The sequence below is a fragment of the Leptodactylus fuscus genome, chromosome 1 (genome assembly GCF_031893055.1).
Source record: "Leptodactylus fuscus isolate aLepFus1 chromosome 1, aLepFus1.hap2, whole genome shotgun sequence".
NCBI classification, from domain to species: Eukaryota; Metazoa; Chordata; class Amphibia; order Anura; family Leptodactylidae; genus Leptodactylus; species Leptodactylus fuscus.
Window position 1 is genome coordinate 38145362 of NC_134265.1, and position 24615 is coordinate 38169976.

The 24615-nt window shown below is 41.8% G+C and overlaps 1 protein-coding gene across 2 annotated transcripts in view; it reads left to right on the forward strand.

Moving 5' to 3' along the window:
* LOC142198750 (phospholipid-transporting ATPase ID-like) overlaps positions 1 to 24615 on the forward strand; it is a 98448-nt gene that overhangs the window by 65676 nt on the left and 8157 nt on the right. For both annotated transcript variants that reach the window (XM_075269723.1, XM_075269724.1), the window contains exons 4-21: positions 7333 to 7446; positions 8159 to 8257; positions 8843 to 8904; positions 9530 to 9602; positions 10766 to 10836; positions 13115 to 13197; positions 13332 to 13490; positions 13573 to 13661; positions 13914 to 14110; positions 16856 to 17064; positions 17318 to 17361; positions 18238 to 18403; positions 19445 to 19633; positions 19930 to 20045; positions 22122 to 22286; positions 22868 to 22979; positions 23556 to 23661; positions 23754 to 23901. In XM_075269723.1, coding sequence (XP_075125824.1) covers positions 7333 to 7446; positions 8159 to 8257; positions 8843 to 8904; positions 9530 to 9602; positions 10766 to 10836; positions 13115 to 13197; positions 13332 to 13490; positions 13573 to 13661; positions 13914 to 14110; positions 16856 to 17064; positions 17318 to 17361; positions 18238 to 18403; positions 19445 to 19633; positions 19930 to 20045; positions 22122 to 22286; positions 22868 to 22979; positions 23556 to 23661; positions 23754 to 23901 — 2202 coding nt within the window. The remainder of the gene's footprint in view (positions 1 to 7332; positions 7447 to 8158; positions 8258 to 8842; positions 8905 to 9529; positions 9603 to 10765; positions 10837 to 13114; positions 13198 to 13331; positions 13491 to 13572; positions 13662 to 13913; positions 14111 to 16855; positions 17065 to 17317; positions 17362 to 18237; positions 18404 to 19444; positions 19634 to 19929; positions 20046 to 22121; positions 22287 to 22867; positions 22980 to 23555; positions 23662 to 23753; positions 23902 to 24615) is intronic.

Consider the following 24615-nt stretch of genomic DNA (forward strand, 5'->3'; position numbering starts at 1 on the left):
ACATATATACTCCTGTACACAGGCTGTATATACTATATAATTACATGTATCTCCTATCACTGCTATATACAGTGCCTGATACATATATACTCCTGTACACAGGCTGTATATACTATATAATTACATGTATCTCCTATCACTGCTATATACAGTGCCTGATACATATATACTCCTGTACACAGGCTGTATATACTATATAATTACATGTATCTCCTATCACTGCTATATACAGTGCCTGATACATATATACTCCTGTACACAGGCTGTATATACTATATAATTACATGTATCTCCTATCACTGCTATATACAGTACCTGATACATATATACTCCTGTACACAGGCTGTATATACTATATAATTACATGTATCTCCTATCACTGCTATATACAGTGCCTGATACATATATACTCCTGTACACAGGCTGTATATACTATATATTACATGTATCTCCTATCACTGCTATATACAGTACCTGATACATATATACTCCTGTACACAAGCTGTATATACTATATATTACATGTATTACCTATCACTGCTATATACAGTACCTGATACATATATACTCCTGTACACAGGCTGTATATACTATATATTACATGTATCTCCTATCACTGCTATATACAGTACCTGATACATATATACTCCTGTACACAGACTGTATATACTATATATTACATGTATCTCCTATCACTGCTATATACAGTGCCTGATACATATATACTCCTGTACACAGACTATATATACTATATATTACATGTATCTCCTATCACTGCTATATACAGTACTTGATACATATATACTCCTGTACACAGGCTGTATATACTATATATTACATGTATCTCCTATCACTGCTATATACAGTACCTGATACATATATACTCCTGTACACAGGCTGTATATACTATATAATTACATGTATCTCCTATCACTGCTATATACAGTACCTGATACATATATACTCCTGTACACAGGCTGTATATACTATATAATTACATGTATCTCCTATCACTGCTATATACAGTACCTGATACATATATACCCCTGTACACAGGCTGTATATACTATATAATTACATGTATCTCCTATCACTGCTATATACAGTGCCTGATACATATATACTCCTGTACACAGGCTGTATATACTATATATTACATGTATCTCCTATCACTGCTATATACAGTACCTGATACATATATACTCCTGTACACAGACTGTATATACTATATATTACATGTATCTCCTATCACTGCTATATACAGTGCCTGATACATATATACTCCTGTACACAGACTATATATACTATATATTACATGTATCTCCTATCACTGCTATATACAGTACTTGATACATATATACTCCTGTACACAGGCTGTATATACTATATATTACATGTATCTCCTATCACTGCTATATACAGTACCTGATACATATATACTCCTGTACACAGGCTGTATAACACATCACATTATCTGTATCACAACATACACAATATAACACATCAAATCACATTTGCTAGCCCACCAAACTTTTTAAAGCACTTTTACAGTTTCACACGTCTGTGTCCGCCCAATACTCAACTCACCGCAGACGAAGTCGCGGGTAAAAGCTAGTATTTCATATGGCCAGAGACCTAGCCTCTCTGCTGCATGAGGCGACCTATAGAAAATTGCCTCATCCAAAAAAAAATATATATATACACAGTAATGTTTGCTTTCCATGATAGGGCCAGCCCAATTAAAATTGCAGGCCTCACCCCCTATTTGCATATCAAAAATCCTCTTATTTGGCTCTCAAACAATATAATACTCCCTTTATTGGCCCCCCAGTATATTATCCCCTTTACCCATCCCTTCACAGTATAACACCCCCTTTACTTGTCACCACAGTGTATTACCTCTTTTATTGGCCCCCCACCTAGTATAACACCTCTCTTACTGACCCCAAAGTATATTGACCCCCTACACAGTATAATGCCCTCTTTGGTGAAGCACTTGGTCACTGGAATTAGTTAAAGGCAGGTCTTGGAAACCACTGAACCCCTGCTTTCCTGGAGGCTGATTTTAGCTTTTCTGCTGCCTGAGGCGAAAGCTGAAATGGTGAACCCCTCATCCTTTGCCATGTTTTCCACATACCTGACACATAGTTCACGTCTGCAGCGACAGTCCATCTTTCTGGCCTGTTGGAGGAAAAGAAGAATGGCCAAACTAAAATAACTGACACCAAGGGAGAGTGAGGAAACTCATTGACTAAAATGGGGTCTGTCTGGTGTTTGTTATTTTTACTACTGTAATTGTGTAACAGTTAAATAGCAAACACATAGCTATTTCGGGTCCCCATGCGGACCTGAACAACAGAGACCAGAACGCTCGTGTGAGTCTAGCTAAGTTTTCTGAAAGGTTAGTGACCATGTAAAGCCTTTCACTCCAGGAGAGATAAGCGGCGCCTGCAGAGCAGTCATTTTATCATATTACAGGGAGACTTTTCTCTTTCATTGTTTTACATCTTATTTCCTAACTTTCCTTATTGTTACTTCTTGTTAGATGCTCCTGACTCCTGGCCGTGTTCTTACTTTCTCCGGTTCCCTCTCTGGATATGAATCCATTGCCAGCGCTGAGCTTAATATTTATCTTTCCCCATAAAGTCCTTTACCAGACATGGCGTCCGGTGGTCTGTGGTGACTTTTTCAGCTTTAATAAATCCTTTAGTCTCCATTATATTTCCCGCACAGTTAGTAGATGACTCTACATTACACGGCATCCTGTAATTCTCTTCCAGGAGAATATTCTGAGATCTGTGTGATATAAACAGTGCCCCCATCATTATAGCCAGCGCTCTGGGAACCTCACAGCTCCTCCTGCTTGATCCACAGCCCAAGAGAACAGGGCTCTGTAGCCGTGGGACATGGGAATTACAGGGCAGTCAATGAAACGCTTCACCAAAACTATGTGTAAATGTTAGCTGTGGCTATAAAAATCAGCGCCGTGTGATTGATAGTAAATAGATGGTGTGCGAATAGTCATGGACGCCATTATGACTTGTTCAATAGCAAATTTTTTTTTTTGCTATTTTTTTTATAAATATATTTTTTTACCATTTGTGTCCATTTCAATAATTGAATAATTTAGCAAATACTTTTACTAATTTTGTAATTCCCCCCCCCCCCCCCGGCAGCGCCGCCTACAGGGCTTTATTCAGACTACTGTCATTAATATCGGCTGTTAAAATGGATAAAATGGTCTGTTTATTACGGACATACGGACAATTTGCATCTTTGTGGTACAGTTTTTCATGGATCTTCATAGACTTGAATCTATGAGGAATTCTTGAACAACCGACAAATGTCCTGTTTTTTCCAAAGTCTGTCAAAGACACAGATGTATGAATAACACCATAGATTGTAATGTTTTTTAAAATAGCGGTGCAATAGATATTCAGCCATCTTGCAACCGGTTTTTACTGCTTTGTAAATAGAGCCGAAGGCTCCGTTCCCACGGAGTAACGCGCCGCTCATTTAGACACATAAACATGTGTCAGAGCGCGGCGCTTCAAAACAGATCCCATTGACTTCAATGGGTGCCGGCTTACGCACGCTACACATTGAAATCAACGGGAGGCTTTATAACCCATTGATTTCAATGGGTAGCGCGCGTAAGCCGGCACCCATTGAAGTCAATGGGATCTGTTTTGAAGCGCCGCTTACATAGTATTGGAAGCGGCCATTTTCTCGTGGCCGGTGGGCATGCGCAGTTGGCTTGCCCTAGGCCAGAGGCCTAGAAGTTACAAGCCGCCACCAGAAGAAAACGCGGTGAGGATGTCGCTGCAGAAGAAGAGGAGGCGGCGCTGGAGAGAGTTCTCCCCCATTGCTGCGAAAGAACTCATTTACATACCGAGAAAAAACGGGATTGTAGGCGAACGGCGGCGCAGAGAAGACAACGAAAGGTAGGAGACGAATAGCCTTTCTTAAGGCTATTCTTAAGGCTTTCTTAAGGTTATTCCGACGTGTTAGTTAGAAAAAAAAGTGATTGAATGATAGGATCCCTTTAAGCATCCTGCTCCACATTGTCTCGGATTTTACAGCTGACAAAGCCAGAACCTGCAGCCTGAGGCTCATTCATGTCAGCCTAGCCAGTGGGTGAAAATCAGGTGGTAGACTCCCTTTAAGCTGATGTCTACTTCAATAGAAGGGAGGAGAGAATTTACACTCACTGACAAAAAATATTCCGTACCAATCAGGAGTTATTGGAATGAATGGACCCGTCTCAGTGTGATGTAAAGATGATATATGTAAGTGACTGCAATATTAGACAGAAAGGAGACGTTACTGGGGAAAACTGTACAATTGTAAGGAGTCTGTAATACCATGTCCGATCACCTCTAGCCTGGATACAGATGGTGTACAGTTGGACTTGAAGGTATACAGGTTCTGGGCCTGTAGATCCTGTACATTTGTAGATTGCCAAAGCTGGTGTCCCAGCTGGTCCCATAAATGCTCGTGGAGACATTCATGGGAATCCCTTGCTGTGTGTCTGGGTGAGCATTATCCTGCTGATATTTCATGTCTGCCCTGCTATGAGGGACAAGTGATGATATCACTGAGCTATTGGTGTGTCTCATATCACTACTATCGGTGACTTATGCGATGTCTGCCCAGATCACCACACCAGCAGGGGGCAGTGTGTCACTCCACAGATTAAAGTGTTCACCATGACTCCTCCATACTTGACCCTGACCATTGTTGGATCACAAACAGAATTTGTATCATTGCTTAAGACAATCCAGTCCCAGTCTGTGGACGTCCAGGTTTCTCTTTAACAACAATACTTAAAGAGATTCTATCACTAGAATATCCTTTTTACAATAAATTAGAAAAAGCCTATTCTTCTCTTACCTTTATTATTCTGATCCGCATCGCCGCTCCTGAGGAATTTCTTCTTTCTTCCTTAACCAAATGAGTTCTCTCGCAGCACTGGGGGAGTTCCCCATTGCTGCTTGAAAACTCGCCAGCGACAGTCTCTGTCTTCTTCGCTGCCTCAGCCTCTTCTCTTGCACTCCTTTTTTCTTGGTCTACAAGTGCCAACTGTGCATGTGCGTCAGCCATTTTCCTGTGGTCAAATGGGAGAGGCCACAGGAAAATGGCCGACGGACATGCGCAGGCAGTGAAGAAGACAGAGACCGTCCGACAGGAATGCCCCCAGTGCTCTGAGAAAACTCATTTGCATAAAGAAGAAAGAAGATATTTCCAAGGAACGGCGGCACAGATCAGACTAATAAAGGTAAGAGACAAATAGCCTTTCTTAAGGCTATTCTGAAGTGGTAATTAGAAAAAAAAGTAGTTTAATGGTAGAATCCCTGTAAGGCTAGTCCTACGTATATTTATGGTAAAAAGGGAATTCTAGTGATATAATCCCTTTAAACAAAGGCAATGGTGACTGGTGGTCAATGACAGGACATGTAATGGGTGCCAGGACACCAAATTTCCTTCTACTAAGTACATGGATATGGTCTGGGCAGAGACAGGGGTGTGCAATGAAGCTGCCATATGTGTCTGGATGGTGGACAAGGAAAGTGTGGGAGCTGTTCATCGGCGGATCAAAGTATAATCTGCACAGGGAGCATCTGGGGGTCAATGAGTAAAGCAGAACATAGTTACAAGGTTAAACCAATGAGGAACTAATAGAGGAGCATTATGTATTGAGTTCCCCTTTAGGCTTTAAACAGTCATTATTTTACATTAAAAAAAAACATTTCCCATAATATAAGCGACATGAAAGCAGATCTGGTTTTCTCTTCGTGTATGTTGTACTTTGTTATACACGCTGCTTGCTGTGGTTCTCACCCTACACGTGTACTCGGCAGACATGGATCCTGGGTTTGATTTTGTGCACACCCCATTGTGATGGTCCAGGAGTTTGCTGAATGTTGCAAACGGTAGATCTGTGACCTTGTGATAGGAGGCCGTGTCACATTGTGCCCTGTAACTTTGTGACATGATATTTCTGGAATTTGGTTAAAGGGATACAATTGTGTAATGTTGTATAAGGTGACTCAGAGACGAGAAACCCTAACACTTGGCCTGCTAGTGGCCGGTGAGTGTTATGTAAAGTTATTTATTAAACTGCAACCTTTTGGGTGACTGATCTGAAACTTGTCAGAGTTTCAGTGTAGTCTGCAATGTCCAAGTGTCCTGTGTTGTAGTCACATTCTCTTACCAGGACTCCAGGATTGTGATATCAATGATTTATTCTTAGTGTAGGTCATCAATAGCACAATGGCAGGGATTCAACTCCAGACTCCAATCTGCTATTTAAGAGGTCGGAGTGTTGATGGGTGCTGTGACGTTCTCACAACTACTGAACATTGTATAGCAGCTATGCTAGGTGTTACAACTAAGCGCCTTTCAAATTATTTAGATGGAAGGAGTAACCTCCAAAAATTGATTCCACGCTTCTTACTGACAGACAATAATTTATTGGATTCCTCAAATTATACGACGCATTTTGAGGAAATGCAACCAATGAACGTGATCCTTCAGTGGCCAGTTCAGCAGAAGTGCCACTTACGTGACCAGAAGGGGTTCTCTCTAGTCTGATATTGTTGACCTATCCCTTAAAGGGGATGTACCATTATGGACCCGCTTCCCTTATCCACAAAACAGGGGATAAGTGTCCGATGGCCTGGGACCTGATCGCCAGCTCCACCAGTGATCAGGAGGATCGGAAATTGATAGGCCTCCTTGTGAATGGAGCACCAGTGAACTTGCACTATATTCACTTCTATGGGGCTGCTGGAACTGTAACATGCCCTATAGAAGTCAACGGAGGGCTGATCATGCAAGTGCAATAGCCTTAGTGGGACTTTCAATTCCTGGTCCTCCTGATCAAGGGTGGAGCTGGCGATTGGACCACCAGCCCAAACACTTAAGTGTCCATAACGGGTCAATGCCTTTAAAGATTGGTTATCAATATCAGCGTCCCAGAAAACCCCTTTAGGCTAAGACCCCACATTGTGGAAACAGAAGGTTTTTTTGTCGCAGATTTTTGCTGTGTTTTTTTTTTAGCCAAAGCCAGGAGTGGATTTAACAGAAGGGAAACGGCTTCGAGCTTTCATTATAATTTTACTGACTTTGGCTCAATAAAACGCAGCAAAATCTGCAACAAAATAAGCTGCATTTCCTCAACATGGGGGGATATTTTTCCGGCAGGGTGTGAGGTTTCTGCAGAAACAAGCTGCTTCCAAAAATCAGGGACAAAGTTACTATGTATTACTGTGTTGTATTACTATGAATTTTAGGGTAACCACCTAATTTCCTTTTTTTTTCTTAATGCAGACCAATCGAATCAAGACCTCAAAATACAATTTATTTACCTTCCTTCCCCTCAACCTCTTTGAGCAGTTCCAGCGAGTGGCCAACGCCTATTTTGTCTTCCTCCTGATCCTGCAGGTAAATACTACTAGATGTCTATTATCACTGGAGCCGTACTATGAATTTTTGGATGTTTTCTTCAGGCTGTAGGATCTCACATCTCTTTGCTCACATCAAGTATTCCATGGGAAGAATATGCAAATCTGTCTTCCATGATGTAATTAGGAAGTCAGCTGCTGCCTCAGTGTTGCAAACCAATAGAGGGTGCTCACTGGAATGTGCAAGCCTGTCTTCCCTGATGTAGTTAAGAAGACAGAAATTCAGTGAATTACATCATGGAAGACAGATTTGCATATTCTTCCCATGGTCCCTTGCAAAGTGGAGTGCTAAAGGCTTAATAAGTCTCCACACACCTATATGGTGGTCTCTCCCCAAAGAGTGACAATATCCCCTTAATCAAGTATTCCAGTATCTGTAGAGGAGAGCTTGTGATGAGATGATAGAATGATATGATTCTGGTTGTCTGCCACCATCACTAGGGGGAGCTCAGTACACTTGAGTTTATGAAACTCCACGTGAAGTCTATAAATGTGTATACATTGAGCTCCATCTAGTGGCAGCTATAGGTAGCTGCTGTGACAGTGTCACAACAAACAGGGATAGTGGTTAATGGATAGGCCATTGATTGGTAGCTGCAAGCTTTGCCTCCGTGACACTAGATATGTATAAGTAATGTGTCAGGACTGTGATTTTGTAGATATTACATAAATCTCTTGTTTTTCCTTCCCAGCTCATTCCTCAAGTGTCTTCCCTGTCGTGGTTTACTACAGTAGTCCCTTTGGTATTGGTGCTCACTGTGTCTGCTGTAAAAGATGCCACTGATGACTATGTAAGATCCCACCAAAGTCCCATTTTGTCATGAAATATTGTTTTAGGTTAATATCAGTTTTAATAATATTAATGTTCATTGCTCTCATCCGTCATAGGAAGAGATCAACAGACATTAAGTGACTGATGCAGGTGGCGCCCCCTCTGGTGTTCTCCTGCATTCACCCTCATGTAAAAATGGTGGGAGCCCAGTAAACCTTGTGCATGTCAGACTTTTTCTGCTGTTGCCAAATATGATGGAAGAAAGGTTCTGTCGTGCTGTCAATGGTCTCCGTGTGCAGCCATGATTCTGCTACTGTTAATGTCCATTGCTGTCATTATATGATGGATGAGAACAACAGGTTATAAAAGACAGTACCATGAACAATACGTGTCAAATTCCAGGCCCAAAAATTCAAATGTCAGATTTTGGATATTTTGATATTTAACTCTCCATATTATATGAGCCTTGGATGCAGTAACTGGGTATATTGTGATGGGATGACAGGGGCAGAGTAGTTATGGCAGTAGGGGGTGAGACAATAAACCTGTTTTTTATTTCCTCAGCTTACATGTTTATTTATGTACAAATTTCCTTGTTTTACAGTATCGACACAAAAGTGACAACCAAGTCAATAATCGGACAGTCCAAGTACTTAGTAAAGGAGGGTAAGTGGTTATTTAAAAGGTGTCTGTCAATAGAACCCAGGCCTGCAGATAGATAGGTTAAGGTCACATGGTGTTTTTATACAATATTCAAATGAGCTCTTTAGCGCAATGAGGGTGTAGCCGCTTATCTCTTTAGAGCAATGAAGGTGTAGCCGCTTATCTGTTTGGAGCAATGAGGGTGTAGCCGCTTATCTCTTTGGAGCAATAAGGGTGTAGCTGCTTATCTCTTTGGAGCAATGAGGGTGTAGCCGCTTATCTGTTTGGAGAAATGAGGGTGTAGCCACTTATCTCTTTGGAGAAATGAGGGTGTAGCCGCTTATCTCTTTGGAGCAATGAGGGTATAACCGCTTATCTCTTTGGAGCAATGAGGGTGTAGTCGCTTATCTCTTTGGAGCAATTCCCTTATTGTCCAGATTTCCAAAATATTTTGGTTGTTTTCTTGTAAAAACAGTGCCACACATTTTCACCAGTTTTAGTGTGGTATTGCAGCTTAGCCCTGTTAATTTCAATGGACCTGAACTATAAAATCAAATATGACCCATAGACAGGAGTGGCACCAATTCTGGAAGAAAGTAGACATTTTTTTCTGGACTAACTTAACCCCTTAAATTCATATTTCCTTTAGGTTTACGAGTGAGAAATGGATGAAAGTCCAGGTGGGCGATATTATAAAACTGGAAAATAACAACTTTGTGACGGTAAGTTGCGCTTTACGGCTTTGATATAGTTCTCTAAATCCATCTCACTGCCGTATGCTCATCCCATGTACTCTTAAGTAAAATGAAACCTTAAGGCTGAGGCCCCACGTTGCGGAAACCCAGCTTTGTTGCAGATTTGAGCAGGGTGCAGAGCAAAATGGGACAAGGATTCCTTGGCAAAACAAATTTACTGGTGTGAGTTTTGTAGGAAGCATATACTAGGTCCTGACTGGCATAGATTTCCATTCTGGCACATAGGACTCCACCTGAATTATTAAGAGGCCGCAGTTTCTAAGTAATTCATGTGCAGTTAGCACCAGGTGGGGACTTCATGAAGACTGGCATAAAGAATTCAGGTCTTAGGCTAAGGCCCCACGTCGCGGAAAGGCAGCTTTTTTTTGTTGCAGATTTTGTTGCATTTTTTTGAGCAAAGCCAGGAGTGGATTGAGCAGAAAGGAGAAATATAAGAGCTTCCTATATATTTCCCATTCCTATTGTGGTCACTCCTAGGTTTGGCTCAAAAAAATCTGCAGCAAAATCTGCAGCAAAAGAAGCTGCGTTTCCGCAATGTGGGGCCTTAGCCTTAATGGGGATATACTAGACTCCCACCGATTAACAATTTATTCTTTAGACAATGGATAGAGGATAAATATTTTTCATGGCAAAACCCCTTTTATGTACCCTTCTGTATACATTTAGGGGCTACTCTCATCTTTGTGAATATTTTGTAGTCTTTCACTCTAGTAGCTTTGTGGGGAGCAACTTTTGGTACAGTTTTTTGACAGGAACACGGTAGTTGCGATAAAAGAGTGTTTTTGGGCCCACAAGAGATATCATATTGTTGGATAGATATAACAAACAAAAATGTCAATTCTGCAGGAAATATAGAGCCAAAATGCATAAAAAAATTCTCATGCTTATATCTATTGCTTTTTCCTTTTGCAGCCACATGAGATTATTGCATGTCTGAATTAGATTTTGTTACCTTGTAACCATAAAGTACTGTAATTGAGATTGGTGCTTCTCCTGCCCCGGGCATGTCCTGCCTGTCCTCATTATCCATATTAAGTCTGCTGATGGTGAGCAGTCCACCTGTAAATAGTGCATTTTTCTAACACTGCTTGTCTGAGTATGGAGGGATCTCACTGCGCTCTTGTGTTTAGGCAGATCTGCTGTTACTGTCCAGTAGTGAACCCAACAGTCTGGTATACATCGAGACGGCTGAGCTAGATGGGTAAGTGATTCATAAATGAAAAGCTGGAAATTATAATTGTCATTATTAGCATTATAGTAATTACATTTTCATCCATCGCAGCAGTATTGCAGTATCTATATTCTTATACATAGGAGCAGTATTATAGTAGTTATATTATTGTACATAGGAGCAGTATTATAGTAGTTATATTCTTGTACATAGGGACAGTATTATAGTAGTTATATTCTTGTACATAGGAGGTAGTATTATAGTAGTTATATTCTTGTACATAGGGACAGTATTATAGTAGTTATATTCTTGTACATAGGGACAGTATTATAGTAGTTATATTTTTATACATAGGAGGTAGTATTATAGTAGTTATATTCTTGTACATAGGAGGCAGTATTATACTAGTTATATTCTTGTACATAGGAGCAGTATTATAGTAGTTATATTCTTGTACATAGGGACAGTATTATAGTAGTTATATTCCTGTACATAGGAGGCAGTATTATACTAGTTATATTCTTGTACATAGGGGCAGTATTATAGTAGTTATATTCTTGTACATAGGAGCAGTGTTATACTAGTTATATTCTTGCACGTAGGAGCAGTATTATAGTAGTTATATTCTTGTATATAGGGACAGTATTATAGAAGTTATATTCTTGTACATAGGAGCAGTATTATAGTAGTTATATTCTTGTACATAGGAGGCAGTATTATAGTAGTTATATTCTTGTACATAGGAGGCAGCATTATAGTAGTTATATTCTTGTACATAGGGACAGTATTATAGTAGTTATATTTTTGTAGATAGGAGGTAGTATTATAGTAGTTATATTCTTGTACATAGGAGGCAGTATTATAGTAGTTATATTCTTGTACATAGGAGGCAGTATTATACTAGTTATATTCTTGTACATAGGGACAGTATTATAGTAGTTATATTCCTGTACATAGGAGGCAGTATTATACTAGTTATATTCTTGTACATAGGGGCAGTATTATAGTAGTTATATTCTTGTACATAGGAGCAGTGTTATACTAGTTATATTCTTGCACGTAGGAGCAGTATTATAGTAGTTATATTCTTGTACTTAGGTGGCAGTATTATAGTAGTTATATTCTTGTACATAGGAGGCAGTATTATAGTAGTTATATTCTTGTACATAGGAGATAGTATTATAGTAGTTATATTCTTGTACATTGGAGGCAGTATTATAGTAGTTATATTCTTGTACATAGGGAGCAGTATTATAGTAGTTATATTCTTGTACATAGGAGCAGTGTTATACTAGTTATATTCTTGCACGTAGGAGCAGTATTATAGTAGTTATATTCTTGTACATAGGAGGCAGCATTATAGTAGTTATATTCTTGTACATAAGAGTAGTATTATAGTAGTTATATTCTTGTACATAGGAGGCAGTATTATAGTAGTTATATTCTTGTACATTGGAGGCAGTATTATAGTAGTTATATTCTTGTACATAGGGAGCAGTATTATAGTAGTTATATTCTTGTACATAGGAGCAGTATTATAGTAGTTATATTCTTGTACATAGTTGCAGTATTATAGTAGTTATATTCTTGTACATAGGAGCAGTATTATAGTAGTTATATTCTTGTACATAGGGACAGTATTATAGAAGTTATATTCTTGTACATAGAGGCAGTATTATAGTAGTTATATTCTTGTACATAGGAACAGTATTATAGTAGTTATATCCTTGTACATTAGAGCAGTATTATAGTAGTTATTTTTTGTACATGAGGCAGTATTATAGTAGTTATAGTGTATGTAGGAAGCAGTATTATGGACATTAATTTTTTGTTCACGTATGATAGTATATAATAACAATAGCTAAACTTTCCTGGAGTCGCCAAATATTGTATATTTAATGTTTCTTTAAACCTCTCTCTGTTCACATGCTGGACACTGGTGCTGATTTCTATGCAGAATCCACCTCAAAATCAGCTCCACATTCTGCCTAAATTCAGCCTCTATTATTTCGGTGGGAGCAGTCGCTGAATTCTAGCATTTTTTCTCAGCTAGCAGAAAAAAATTCATGCTTGATCATTAGACAGGTTTTGACTAATAAACTCCCATTAAAGTGAGGTGGGAAAATTCTGCCTGGCTGGTACAGAATTTGGTCAAGCAGAAGAATTCAACTTCAAATTCTCGAAGCCAAATTTTTCAGCTAAGGAAAAATTAAATTTCCAGTTTTTGCCTGGATTCACACTTTCCTCGTGCTGTAAATGACCTTTGTCTTGACCGTATACTCCCTTTATTTTACATGTCTTCTTCCAGAGAGACTAACCTGAAGGTGAAGCAGGCTCTTACTATAACAGGAGACCTTGGAGAGAATCTGACAGAACTCTCACAGTTTGATGGTAAGTCAGTTGTGTTGTGAGTAATAAGCTAAGCATGTCACTATTACCTCCCATGGACTCTGTCTACATTATGTTACATCCCTTTGCAAAAAGCCAGGTCAACCCAAATTAACAGGCGATGATTGTTCTTCTAGGTGAAATTGCATGTGAGGCCCCCAATAATAAACTGGACAGTTTCACTGGGACCCTGACCTACAAGGGAGAAAAATATGCCCTGGACAATGGAAAAATCTTGCTACGTGGCTGCACTCTTAGGAACACAGAATGGTGCTTTGGGATGGTCATCTTTGCAGGTCAGTCAATGACAAGAGGCCCTTGAAGTGTTTCCTAGAGGCAGACATGAACATCTGCTCATTGACCGTATTCTCATTTTAGGACCTGACACTAAACTAATGCAAAACAGTGGTCGGACCACCCTAAAAAGGACCAGCATTGACCGACTCATGAATATCCTTGTCCTATGGGTACGTTACTTATAACTAAGCGCCCAGATATATTTCATTACAAATTGATAAAAATGTGTATTTTACAATACTATTACAGGCAGTGGTTCATCTAAAACTAGTGGACCTATTGCTAAAATATTGATCCCCTTGTGATCCACTGGAAAATGATGATAAATCTGTACTCCGTGGCCATACGTGAAAGGGGCCTTTGGGCCTTCTAATGTTGAAAGACAGACTTTAATATCTCTTACCTTGATTTTTTTTTTACAGATCTTTGGGTTTCTGGCTGTTATGTGTATTATCTTGGCTATTGGAAATGGAATTTGGGAAAGCAAACAGGGCTATTACTTCCAGGTGTATCTTCCTTGGCCAGAAGGTGTCGACAACGCAGCCTTCTCGGGGTTCCTCATGTTTTGGTCCTATGTCATTATCCTCAATACCGTGGTGCCTATCTCACTTTATGTCAGGTAGGACTTTGTCTACTTTTTAGTTTCCATTGCAAACATATCAAGATGATCTTGTATCTCTTCCATCTTTGAAAGTTCTCTGCTCCGAGTTAACCAGTATTATAGTTATATTTTCCATTGGGACATAGGATTAGGCACTCTGCACTGTGCTTTCTCTTAGACAACTATGTCAGTGTCGTAAATTGGATGGGGTGCAGTCGTACCGGGGCCCAGGAGCCTTAGGGGACCCATAAGCACTGGCATCAGTATTGATATTGCAGCTTCCATCTGGCCCATAAGCCAAGGAGACCCATAGATTACCCTAACCATACTAAGGTGGATTAAACTCCTTAGCCCCCGTAACCATCACTATCAAGAATTTTGCTGTAGGGATGAGGTAGGGGGCCCTGGACAAAAGATAACACTGGGCCCACAAGACTTTAGTTACTCCACTGTACTATGTGTCCCCTCTACATTAGAGTCAATGGAAACAGATGGAGATTACTCCATTTGTATCCATCAGTCTATCACTGATAAAGTCTATCACCATCATCCTATGACGGATGAGAGCAATGGACATTCACAATGGTAGTGTCAGTGCCCCCTAGCACAAGCATGCTTTGAGGACACAACATTGTTCAGGAGGAGGTTAGCAAGAAGCAGGGTCGTAACACAGGACTACAAGATCAGACTACACACGGGAATTATTTGTAGTCTGTAACCACGAAGCCGCAGCCGCATGAATCCTGGTGCACATTGGTCCGCATGATAGCTTTATATACAAAACGGTTGGATAATTTTGATAGTTTGTTAAGTTGCTTTTGAATTTTCATTTTTGTTTCATGGGGCAAGAAAAAGTTGACATATCCTTTAAGCTGACTTTAAATTTTCCATTAATCTGTCAAGATATAAAAAGAAGCAGAAAACATTTTCCTGTAGGTCATTATTTTTTGCCAAAAACCACTTGTATAATTTTGGAGCCAGTAGAGAAGTCATCTGATGAGGATAGAAATAGAGAAAAACCTTCCGTGCTCAGCCAAACATTTCAGGAAAGAATTTTTATGCTAATATGGAAAAGGATTGTCCTGATGAAACAACCACTTTAGGTTTAGGGAATTGCAGCTAAAAACTGCTGCAGAAAAAAACAGCAGAAAAAATGCATTATGTCTTACAGTTATTTCATCCACACATTACAGAAAAAAATGCATTTTGAAAAATGTAGCATGGTCCGACACCCAGACCCCACACTGATCAGCTAGGTTGGAAGCTGAATACAGGTTATACTGCTGGAAGCAACGCTGCTCCTATTCAAGTATATGGGTCCATTCACATGGAGTTATCTGGCGAGGATTTTGGCGCTGAATCTGTGTCAGAATCCACATGGAAACAAAACCTCCCCATAGAGTTCTATGGGTTAGTTCATACGGGGTCATGGAGGCGGATTTTGACAGCGGAACAATGGTGGTCTATGGAGACCACTAGCGTTCTTTTTTCTGCTAGCGACATGTTGTGGAAAAAAGAAGCGAGCTGCCCTTTCTTTAGGCGGATTCCGCGGCTCGCCCATTTATTTGAGCTGACTTCAAAGGGGTAAGCCGCAACCGCGACGGTCATTGCAGGCAGGTTTTGACCCAAGAGTGATGCGACTCCCCGCGTCACTCTCTGTGCCAAAATCCACCCTACCACCCCCCGTGTGAACGAGCCCTATGGGTTCTTCTAGCTTTTTTTCCACTAGCAGATTTTTTCTGCTAGCAGAAAAAAAGCTTCCATCAGGCAGCTTCTGCCTGCAAAAACCAACGCAGTCAATGGGAGGCGGAAAATCCACGTAGAATTGGTAAAAACCACGTGTAAAAACCGCTAGCAGTTTTTTCAAGGTCCATACACCATGCTGGAGGAAAAAAAAAATTTCCATTTCCTGAAGCAGATTTTTTCCTCGCCAAAATCCTCACCAAAAAATATGTGCGTATCACATTGAAACCAATAGGGAAAAAAGCAGCCCATTCATTTCAATGGGGAGTGCATGTATGTCGGCTCCCAATGAAATGAATGGGATCTGCTTTGTACGTGCTGATTCTGAACGTGTTTTACGTTCAGAATCAGCTCAGCGTATACTTAGTGTGAATGCACCCTTACACTGTATTTATGGCACCAGCGAACTGCAGCTCTGCTCCTGTTTATTTGGATAGGTGCAGAGCTGCTTCCAACCATATACCCCATATAAGGCTGAGCCCTCACGTAGCGGGCCATAGTAAAAAAGTGCTGCGGGGAAAACTGCGGCAACACATTGCGTTTTTTTCCGCAGCACTTTTCACAGAAAGTCTGCTGAGGTTTCCTCTGCGGAATTTCTTCTTCCATTATGCCTACGGGGAAGCCGTCAGCATTTCCGAAGATATAATTGACACGCCGCAATTTCCTAAACCGCGACGGTTCTGGAAATCACAGCATTTATTTCTCCACAAGCAACTGTAAAATGTCACGTTTTCTTCCCTTGTCCAAGGCTTCCGGCAGCCAAATCAGCTGATTAGTCCAGGGTCCAGTTGGAGGATCTCAATGATTTGATACCTCTCTATCCTGTGGTCATCCTGTGGTTCCCTTATGGCACATTCCCCATTTTAAAATGGCCATATTTTAGTAAATAAGAATATCACAGTCACCGCAATTGTTTTTTTTTTTACTTATAGTCATATTGGAAAATTTCTGTTGAGCCGCAGCCATTGTTTTTGCATTGGTGGTCATTTTTGAAACCACTCTTGACTTTTTCTTCCTTAGTGTTGAAATCATACGTCTTGGAAACAGCTTCTACATCAATTGGGACCGTAAGATGTATTACCCAAAGAAGGACACTCCTGCAGAGGCTCGCACCACCACTCTCAACGAAGAGCTGGGACAGATCAAATACATCTTCTCTGACAAGACCGGGACACTTACCCAGAACATCATGACCTTCAACAAGTGCTCTATAAATGGCAATTCATATGGTGAGTAGGATTGTCTAGTTGAGGGGGAATAAGCCTTATCAGAGGGTAGCGAGAAGGATTGGGCTTGCAGCCCCTGTAAAACCTATAGCTAAGTCACCTTTCTGAAGCCACTTCAGTACCGGCAGCTACAACTGGTGAAATAGTTGTCACCCCAACAGGAAGACAAGTGGCTACATGGCAGTGTTATTATAATCAACCTGCAGACCCCCTCCTAATCTCTCCTTGTACTTACACTGTTTTTTTTTTCTTACAGGTGATGTATTTGACTATGCTGGGAACAGGCTGGAAATAAATGAGGTAAGGGAATAAGGTCCAAAATTTGGAAACAAAAAAGGGAGAATTTTCTAGCCCCCAAATTAATTTTTCATACTGATGAATTTTGCACAGAATAGGTCATCAGTATGTGATCTGTGGGGGTCCGACACCCAGAGCCTGCACATATCAGCTATTGCGGCAGCCTCTGGGTGCTGGAAGCTGCTAGTGGAGAGGGAGTGCGTGAAACACTGCTCCTATTCAGTTAATAGGAGCAAGGAGGAATGCTGAAATTCCCCAGAACCCCCACTATGCAGTGGACAGGGCTGCTCGTCCGCTCCTATTTCTTAAATAGGAGCAGTTCTGCACACAATCCCAATTCACTGCAGCTTCTTCTAGAAGCTGATGCAAGACCTGATCTTTGCAGGGTCATCAGTATAAAAAAATTGGGATTGGAAAACCCCTTCAGGTTAAGGGACCAACGGGACAACCCGCAGCAAAAAAGCGCTGCAGGAAAATCTGTGGCAACGCATTGCGGTTCTTTCTGCAGCGCTTTAGACAGAAAGTTCGCTGAGTTTTCCTTATATCTATGTGGAAACGCTGGGTTTCCGTAGGTGTAATTGACATGCTGTGATTTCCAAAACCGTGCTGACGGAAGACTGCATTATATCCCTTCAAGGTTCTGTTCATATATCCATTGTGGCTATCTTTTATAATGGAAGCCACAGCGATGTGCCAGATTTCCTGCATAATGACTCTATTGGCACCTGGCAAGCCTTCTTTACACGTGGCATAGCTTCTAGTAGTATCTGACTCGTTGTCTTAGTTCTTCTCCATAGTTCCGTCTGAGTTCCATCTTCTTCTGCCACAACAGATTCAGACCTTGAGCCTTGTAATAAAACAATCTCTTCTGTATCTCAGTACACAGATAAGGTGGACTTTTCCTACAACCCTCTAGCCGATCCCAAGTTCTTCTTTCACGATCACAGATTGGTGGAATCGGTGAAGATAGAAGACCCGGCCACACATGAGTTCTTCCGACTTCTGGCCTTGTGTCATACGGCGATGTCCGAAGAAAAAAAACCAGGTGAGGCAGAAGCTCCTAGGCCAGATTGGTTTACATTGTTCTTGACCACTTGCTGGTATGCACTTATTACTATTCTATCTGAGATCAGACTGTGGACTGATCTTAGACTCGGCCTCCTCTGGCATTCAGCTCTGCTACATCTCTGGTGTAGCAGAGCTCAGCACACACTCAGCTCTGCTACATCTCTGGTGTAGCAGAGCTCAGCGCACACTCAGGTCTGCTACATCTCTGGTGTAGCAGTGCTCAACGCACGGCCAGCTCAGCTACATCTCAGGTGTAGCAGAGCTCAGCGCACACTCAGCTCTGCTACATCTCGGGTGTAGCAGAGCTCAGCGCATGGCCAGCTCTGCTACATCTCAGGTGTAGCAGAGCTGTGCGCTCAACACTGCTACATCTGAGATCGGACCAGAATGGAGACTGCTGTGGACCGATCTTAGACTCCACCTCCTCCAGTAGAACCAGCGTTGACTGGCCGAATGCTGTACTCTGTATGGCATTTGGCCAATCACCGCTGGTCAATGCATTCCTATGGGAAAAAGTCAGCTCTCGCATATTGCAAGCTGACATGGATCCCAACGAGGTAGTGGCGTAATACAGGTACTTGGGCATGTTAGATGCCCCAAAGCATGCTTCCCCTGTTGTCCCAGTTGCATTCCAGGGTGTTGGCATCATTTCCTTGGGTGTGATAGTGGACTTGGTGACTCTCCTTTAGTCGAAGTGTGGCTTCCCCTGAAATCAAGCATTTTTCCCCATAGACTATAATGGGGTTCGATATTCGTTCGAATAGTCGAATTTTGATGGGCTATTCGAAACGAATATCGAATCTCGAATATTTCACTGTTCGCTCATCTCTATTCATAATGCATCATTGATCTTCATGTAACCTTTGGCTACTGTACATAAATTAAGGGGTCAGTATCAACACCCTGTGTAGTTCACATTGCCAGTATCGAACACCCTGGCTAATCCTCTCCTTACTGTCTATTAAGAAAGGTCTGTATATGTTCCCATTGACATCTTCTTTTTCTATGTCTATCCTAGGTGAACTTGTCTACCAGGCACAGTCTCCGGATGAGGGGGCGCTGGTCACTGCCGCCAGAAACTTTGGCTTTGTCTTTCGCTCCCGTACACCAGAAACCATCACTGTGGTAGAGATGGGGAAGACCAAAGTGTACGATTTATTGGCCATATTGGATTTCAACAATGAACGCAAAAGGATGTCTGTGATTGGTGAGTTCTACAAAATGTTACACCTTGATGTAAATTGCATGATGGCGCTCATGAGAGGCATTTTTACGATGCACCAGGTGGATCTGAGGTATAATATGATTTCGTTTTTATGTGTATGTAAAAAGTGTGAATATTATCCTGAAACCCCATGGTAGTGAGATGTTTAGTCCCAAGATGATGGGCTTCTTCTTTAAGAGGATCACCCCCCCATGAGACTATTTTATACCGCAGATATATGGTTGAGCTTTTATATCACACTCAGACTAAAGTGTAAGTAATTTGTCTTCTGCTCACAGTGCAGAGCCCGGAGGGCCGTCTGACCTTGTTCTGTAAGGGGGCCGACACCATTGTGTATGAACTCCTTGACCATTCCAGTGAAGACTTGAAGGAAGTGACTACTGAACATCTGAATGTGAGTTTTATTTATAGATGTGAAGTGATTTCTACCGTTTCCTCCATGATGTTGTCCCTCTCAGACTTCTAGCTAAGACACAACTTTTATTTTTCCCATCTGCAAATAGCTCATTTCCTCAGTGTTATTACTTAAGTAACACATACCCAACTCTTAGGGTGCGTTCACACGATGTAACGTTGCGCATGATCTGGCACATATACACATGCCGGCAGATGATGCGCTCAAAATACTCCCATTCATTTCAATGGGAGTTAGGATTGTATACGCTGCGTTATTTTGCGGCCGCAAAATCACGGGTGCAAAATAATGCGGCATATACGTTCCTAACTCCCATTGAAATGAATGGGAGCATTTTGAGCGCGTCATCTGCCGGCACGTGTATACGTGCCAGATCACGCGCAACATTACATCGTGTGAACTTACCCTTACAGGGACTGTCCAGAATTAGTAATGCATAGAGGCTTTGGTCTAGAAACAGTGCCACACCTGCCCACACGTTGCATTGCAGCTCAGCTCCATTGACGTTAATATGGTTGAGATGCAATACCTTATACAACTTGTAGACAGATGTGGCGCTGTACCAGGAAAACCAATTGTGCAATGAAAGCCCAATATATAACAGGGGAATTGTATTTTATTTTGTATTGTGTTAATTGTAAGTTGATAAAAGCCATTGAACCCAGCGGGGCTTTTTTCACCAGGATGAGGATGGGGCTAGTGGAGAGCGTGAGTTTTGTCACCTGGGTTTGGCATATACCAAGCATTAAAGGAGGGCAAGACGGACAGATAAATATTCTCAGAGTGAACAAACCCCATCCCATACATGACGGTGAATTGCTAACCATATATGATTCATAATCACGGGACCACTTTATTAATCTGTTCCCACTACTCTTGCATCTAAGACTTCTCCTTGCTGCTTCCCTTCATCAGAATGCTCTTCCCATTCCATAAGACTGTTGTTGTTAGTATTAAAAATCTATATTAGATCTGTGAGGGTTCCACACCCTGGAGCCCCACAGATCAGCAGCACCAGTGCAGCTTGGCCTTAGTTGGACAATGCAGGACACACATTAATGACAAGGGGCTGGTAACTGCCAGTTGTCAGTTCATTCATATATTTCCAGGAGGAATAAGAGAGGAATGACATAATGCAGATTTCTAAGGAAAGATGTTCAATGATTGCCATACAAGTATTTACTAAAACAAGGGGCGTAACTACCATAGAGGCAGCGGAGGCGGCTGCCACAAGGCCCAGGCCATTAGGGGGCCCGGTGACAGCCGCTACTTTTTTTTTTTAAATTGGCCGTTACGGGCCCTATTCACTTGCTGATCATTGCAGACCCCTGAGTATAATGATCAGCGGACCGGGAGAGGTAATAAACATAAAAAACACTGTTACTTACCTCTCCACGATCCTGCCAGGCCTCCGTCCAGACGTCCTTTCTGACATCTCTGACGTCACATGAACCCGGCCTGCGTCCCGGGTCATGTGACGTCTGACGTCATTTCAGAAGACAGCGGAGAAGACAGCGTAGGAGCCGGGGACAGGTAAGAAACAGTAATTTTTTATATTTTTATTCCCCCGGGTCTCCGATTATTATAAGACCCCAGAGTATAATAATTGTTTATGGGTGTCCACTATGGGCTATAATACTGTGTGCAGGGGCCACTTTGGGGGATAATACTGTGTGCAGGGGCCAGTAAGGGACATAGTAGTGTGTGCAGGGGCCACTATGGGGGATAATACTGTGTGCAGGGGCCAGTAAGGGGCATAATACTGTGTGCAGGGGCCAGTAAGGGACATAATTCTGTGTGCAGGGGCCAGTAAGGGACATAATAGTGTGTGCAGGGGCCACTATGGGGGATAATAGGGTGCGGAGGAGGGGACCAGTCGAGGTCTTCGACGTCAGTGTCGGTTTGGGGGGGGGGGGGGGCATGTCAAAAGTTTGCCACAAGGCCCCGCCATTCCTAGTTACACCACTGACTAAAACGTACTCTTGGCGAGCTCAAGGGGACAGACGGCTCCTCTTTTATCATCTCTTATGGTCTCCCTTTGTGCTTATGTCCTAGGAGTTTGCCGGGGAAGGGTTGCGCACTCTGGTCCTGGCCTACAAGGACTTGGATAAGGTCTATTTTGCTGACTGGAAGAAGCGGCATCATGAAGCAAGTACATCTCTGGAGAATCGCGAGGAGAAGTTGAGTGTGCTGTATGAGGAAATTGAGAAAGACCTGAAGGTTTGTGCAGGATTGCTCAGATGACTTTCTTATCTAAATCCAGATTATTTCTGTTGGTATCATGACTTTGGCATATTTTCTCAGGTTTTTTTTCCCAAAAATAGTCATTTGCATAAAACTATGTACTGAAATCATATTCAGCTGAATGGAACTGATGTTCAGAAATTCTGCAACAAAATGTACCCATTACCATTCGGTGTCTAAAGCTCCTGGGCAGATCTAGTTGTCTGGTTACATACAAACCCTGTGTAGTCTGAGCTTGCAGTTGTAGTACTCCACATCATCTACCCCCTCTTCTTGACAACCTAGACAGTAATATGGTAAGCAGATCTACAATGACAGTGACTTTGTAGTCTGTAACCTTGGATACACATAGCTCTGCATAGGAGCTGTAGACATAAAACGGTAGGAGAGTTTTCATCACGAATTAGTCAAAGTTGATACATTTTTTATTGTAGTTCAGTTGAGAGAAAATAAAAATAAAACTTAGTTGTAAAAGTGGACACTTTTAAGTTTTTATATACAGTAAAATTTGTAAAAAAAAAAAAAAAAAGAAAAAATAAACTTTCTCTTTATTTCAGTTAATAGGAGCATCAGCTATAGAAGATAAACTTCAAGATGGCGTCCCCCAAACCATTGAGACCCTCAGCAAGGCTGACATTAAAATATGGGTGCTCACCGGAGACAAGCAAGGTATAGATACATCTATAAGACTGAATGTTGTCCTTCATGTTGATATTTGGGATATGAGGGTGAAATCTCAGTGTCCATAGACATAGGAGACACAAATAGGAGAGTAATAGGGAAGAATACGCTGGTCCAGAATAAGAAAAATCCATCTCCTACTCCATCCACTCCCTACTTAGTCTTGTCTGGTGGCCACAAGAGACGTGGCAGGCATCTGGATATGGCAATAGTTATGTAATATATGTGGTTTATGAGATGCATTAATTGTAGTAGATGGACCATTCTTGGAATGACCTTCCTGGCAGTAGAGTCCATAGCTCTGGACTGTCAGAGGGGACGTTCCTTATAGCCCAGAGATGACACTGAGATGTGAGGAGCGCTCCCCCAGTACTAGTCTATGGACGAATACAGTGAGGAATGCCCCCTCTGACAGTTGCCTACCCTAGGTTGCTAGCAGGAACCCATTTTCAGCGCTGAAGTTCCACACCAAATTTCTCACCATTTTCCTCCATGTAAATGGAGTCTAAGAAGGAATGTTTCTACCCTCTAGGTAATCTTATCTTCTCCATTACTATTCCACAGAAACAGCTGAGAACATTGGATACGCGTGTAACATGCTTCAAGACGAGATGAAGGAGGTGTTTATCATTAGAGGCACCAGTCCTGAGGAGGTCCAGGAGGAGCTGAGGTAAAGATCCAGCACAGTATGAAGTCGATTCCCGGCTGATCAGAAAGGATCAGTGGCAGATTTCATCTTAACACAGACATTTTTGTGCACAGGATGGCGCGGAGGAAGATGAATCCTGATTCCTTTATGGACAACTATGATGTGCAGATAAAGAATTGTTCTAAGAAGACACAAGTGATTCCAGACGACGAGCTGAAGGGAGAATACACATACGGCATCATCATCAATGGCCACAGTCTGGTAAGCGAGCGCCTGGACACATTTGCAGAAGGCAAAAACACTCATCCTGATACAAATGGATGAGATCCACTGATGGATCTGCAGATGTGATAGATAAGATTGTGACACATGATTATGGCAGAGCTGTTGTACAGTCCATCAGATGGCGGAGCTATTGTACAGTACACTAGATGGCGAAGCTGTTGTACTGTCCAGTAGATGGCGGAGCTTTTATATAGTCCATTAGGTGACAGAGCTGTTGTACTGCTCACTATGTGACAGGGCTGTTGTACAGTCCACTAGGTGGCAGAGCTGTTGTACAGTCCACTAGGTGGCAGAGTTGTTGAACAGTCCTCTAGATAATCATACACATTAGGGAGAGTGTGTGCCTACATAGGCGTACGGAGACTTTCAAGTCATTCCTGCTCCGCTAGGGATTCTGGGTAAAAAAATATGCAGATCTATTCTCCAGGATGTAATTAGGAGAATAGTGCCCTCTAGGGGCAGCCCCCTTAACATCACACATGACTCAGTTAATAAGCCTACTGCCATGATGTGGGGTTTATTGCCAAATTAGTATTTCTATTCCAAAAGAAACCGATTCCCAGCTACAGACAGCGCTGTTTCGGTCTTTTGGACCTCGTCAGCATAGCACAGGGATACTAATTTGGCAGAGTGAGAGACTATAGACCAGGGTCAGGGGATAATCATACACATTAGGGAGAGTGTGTGCCT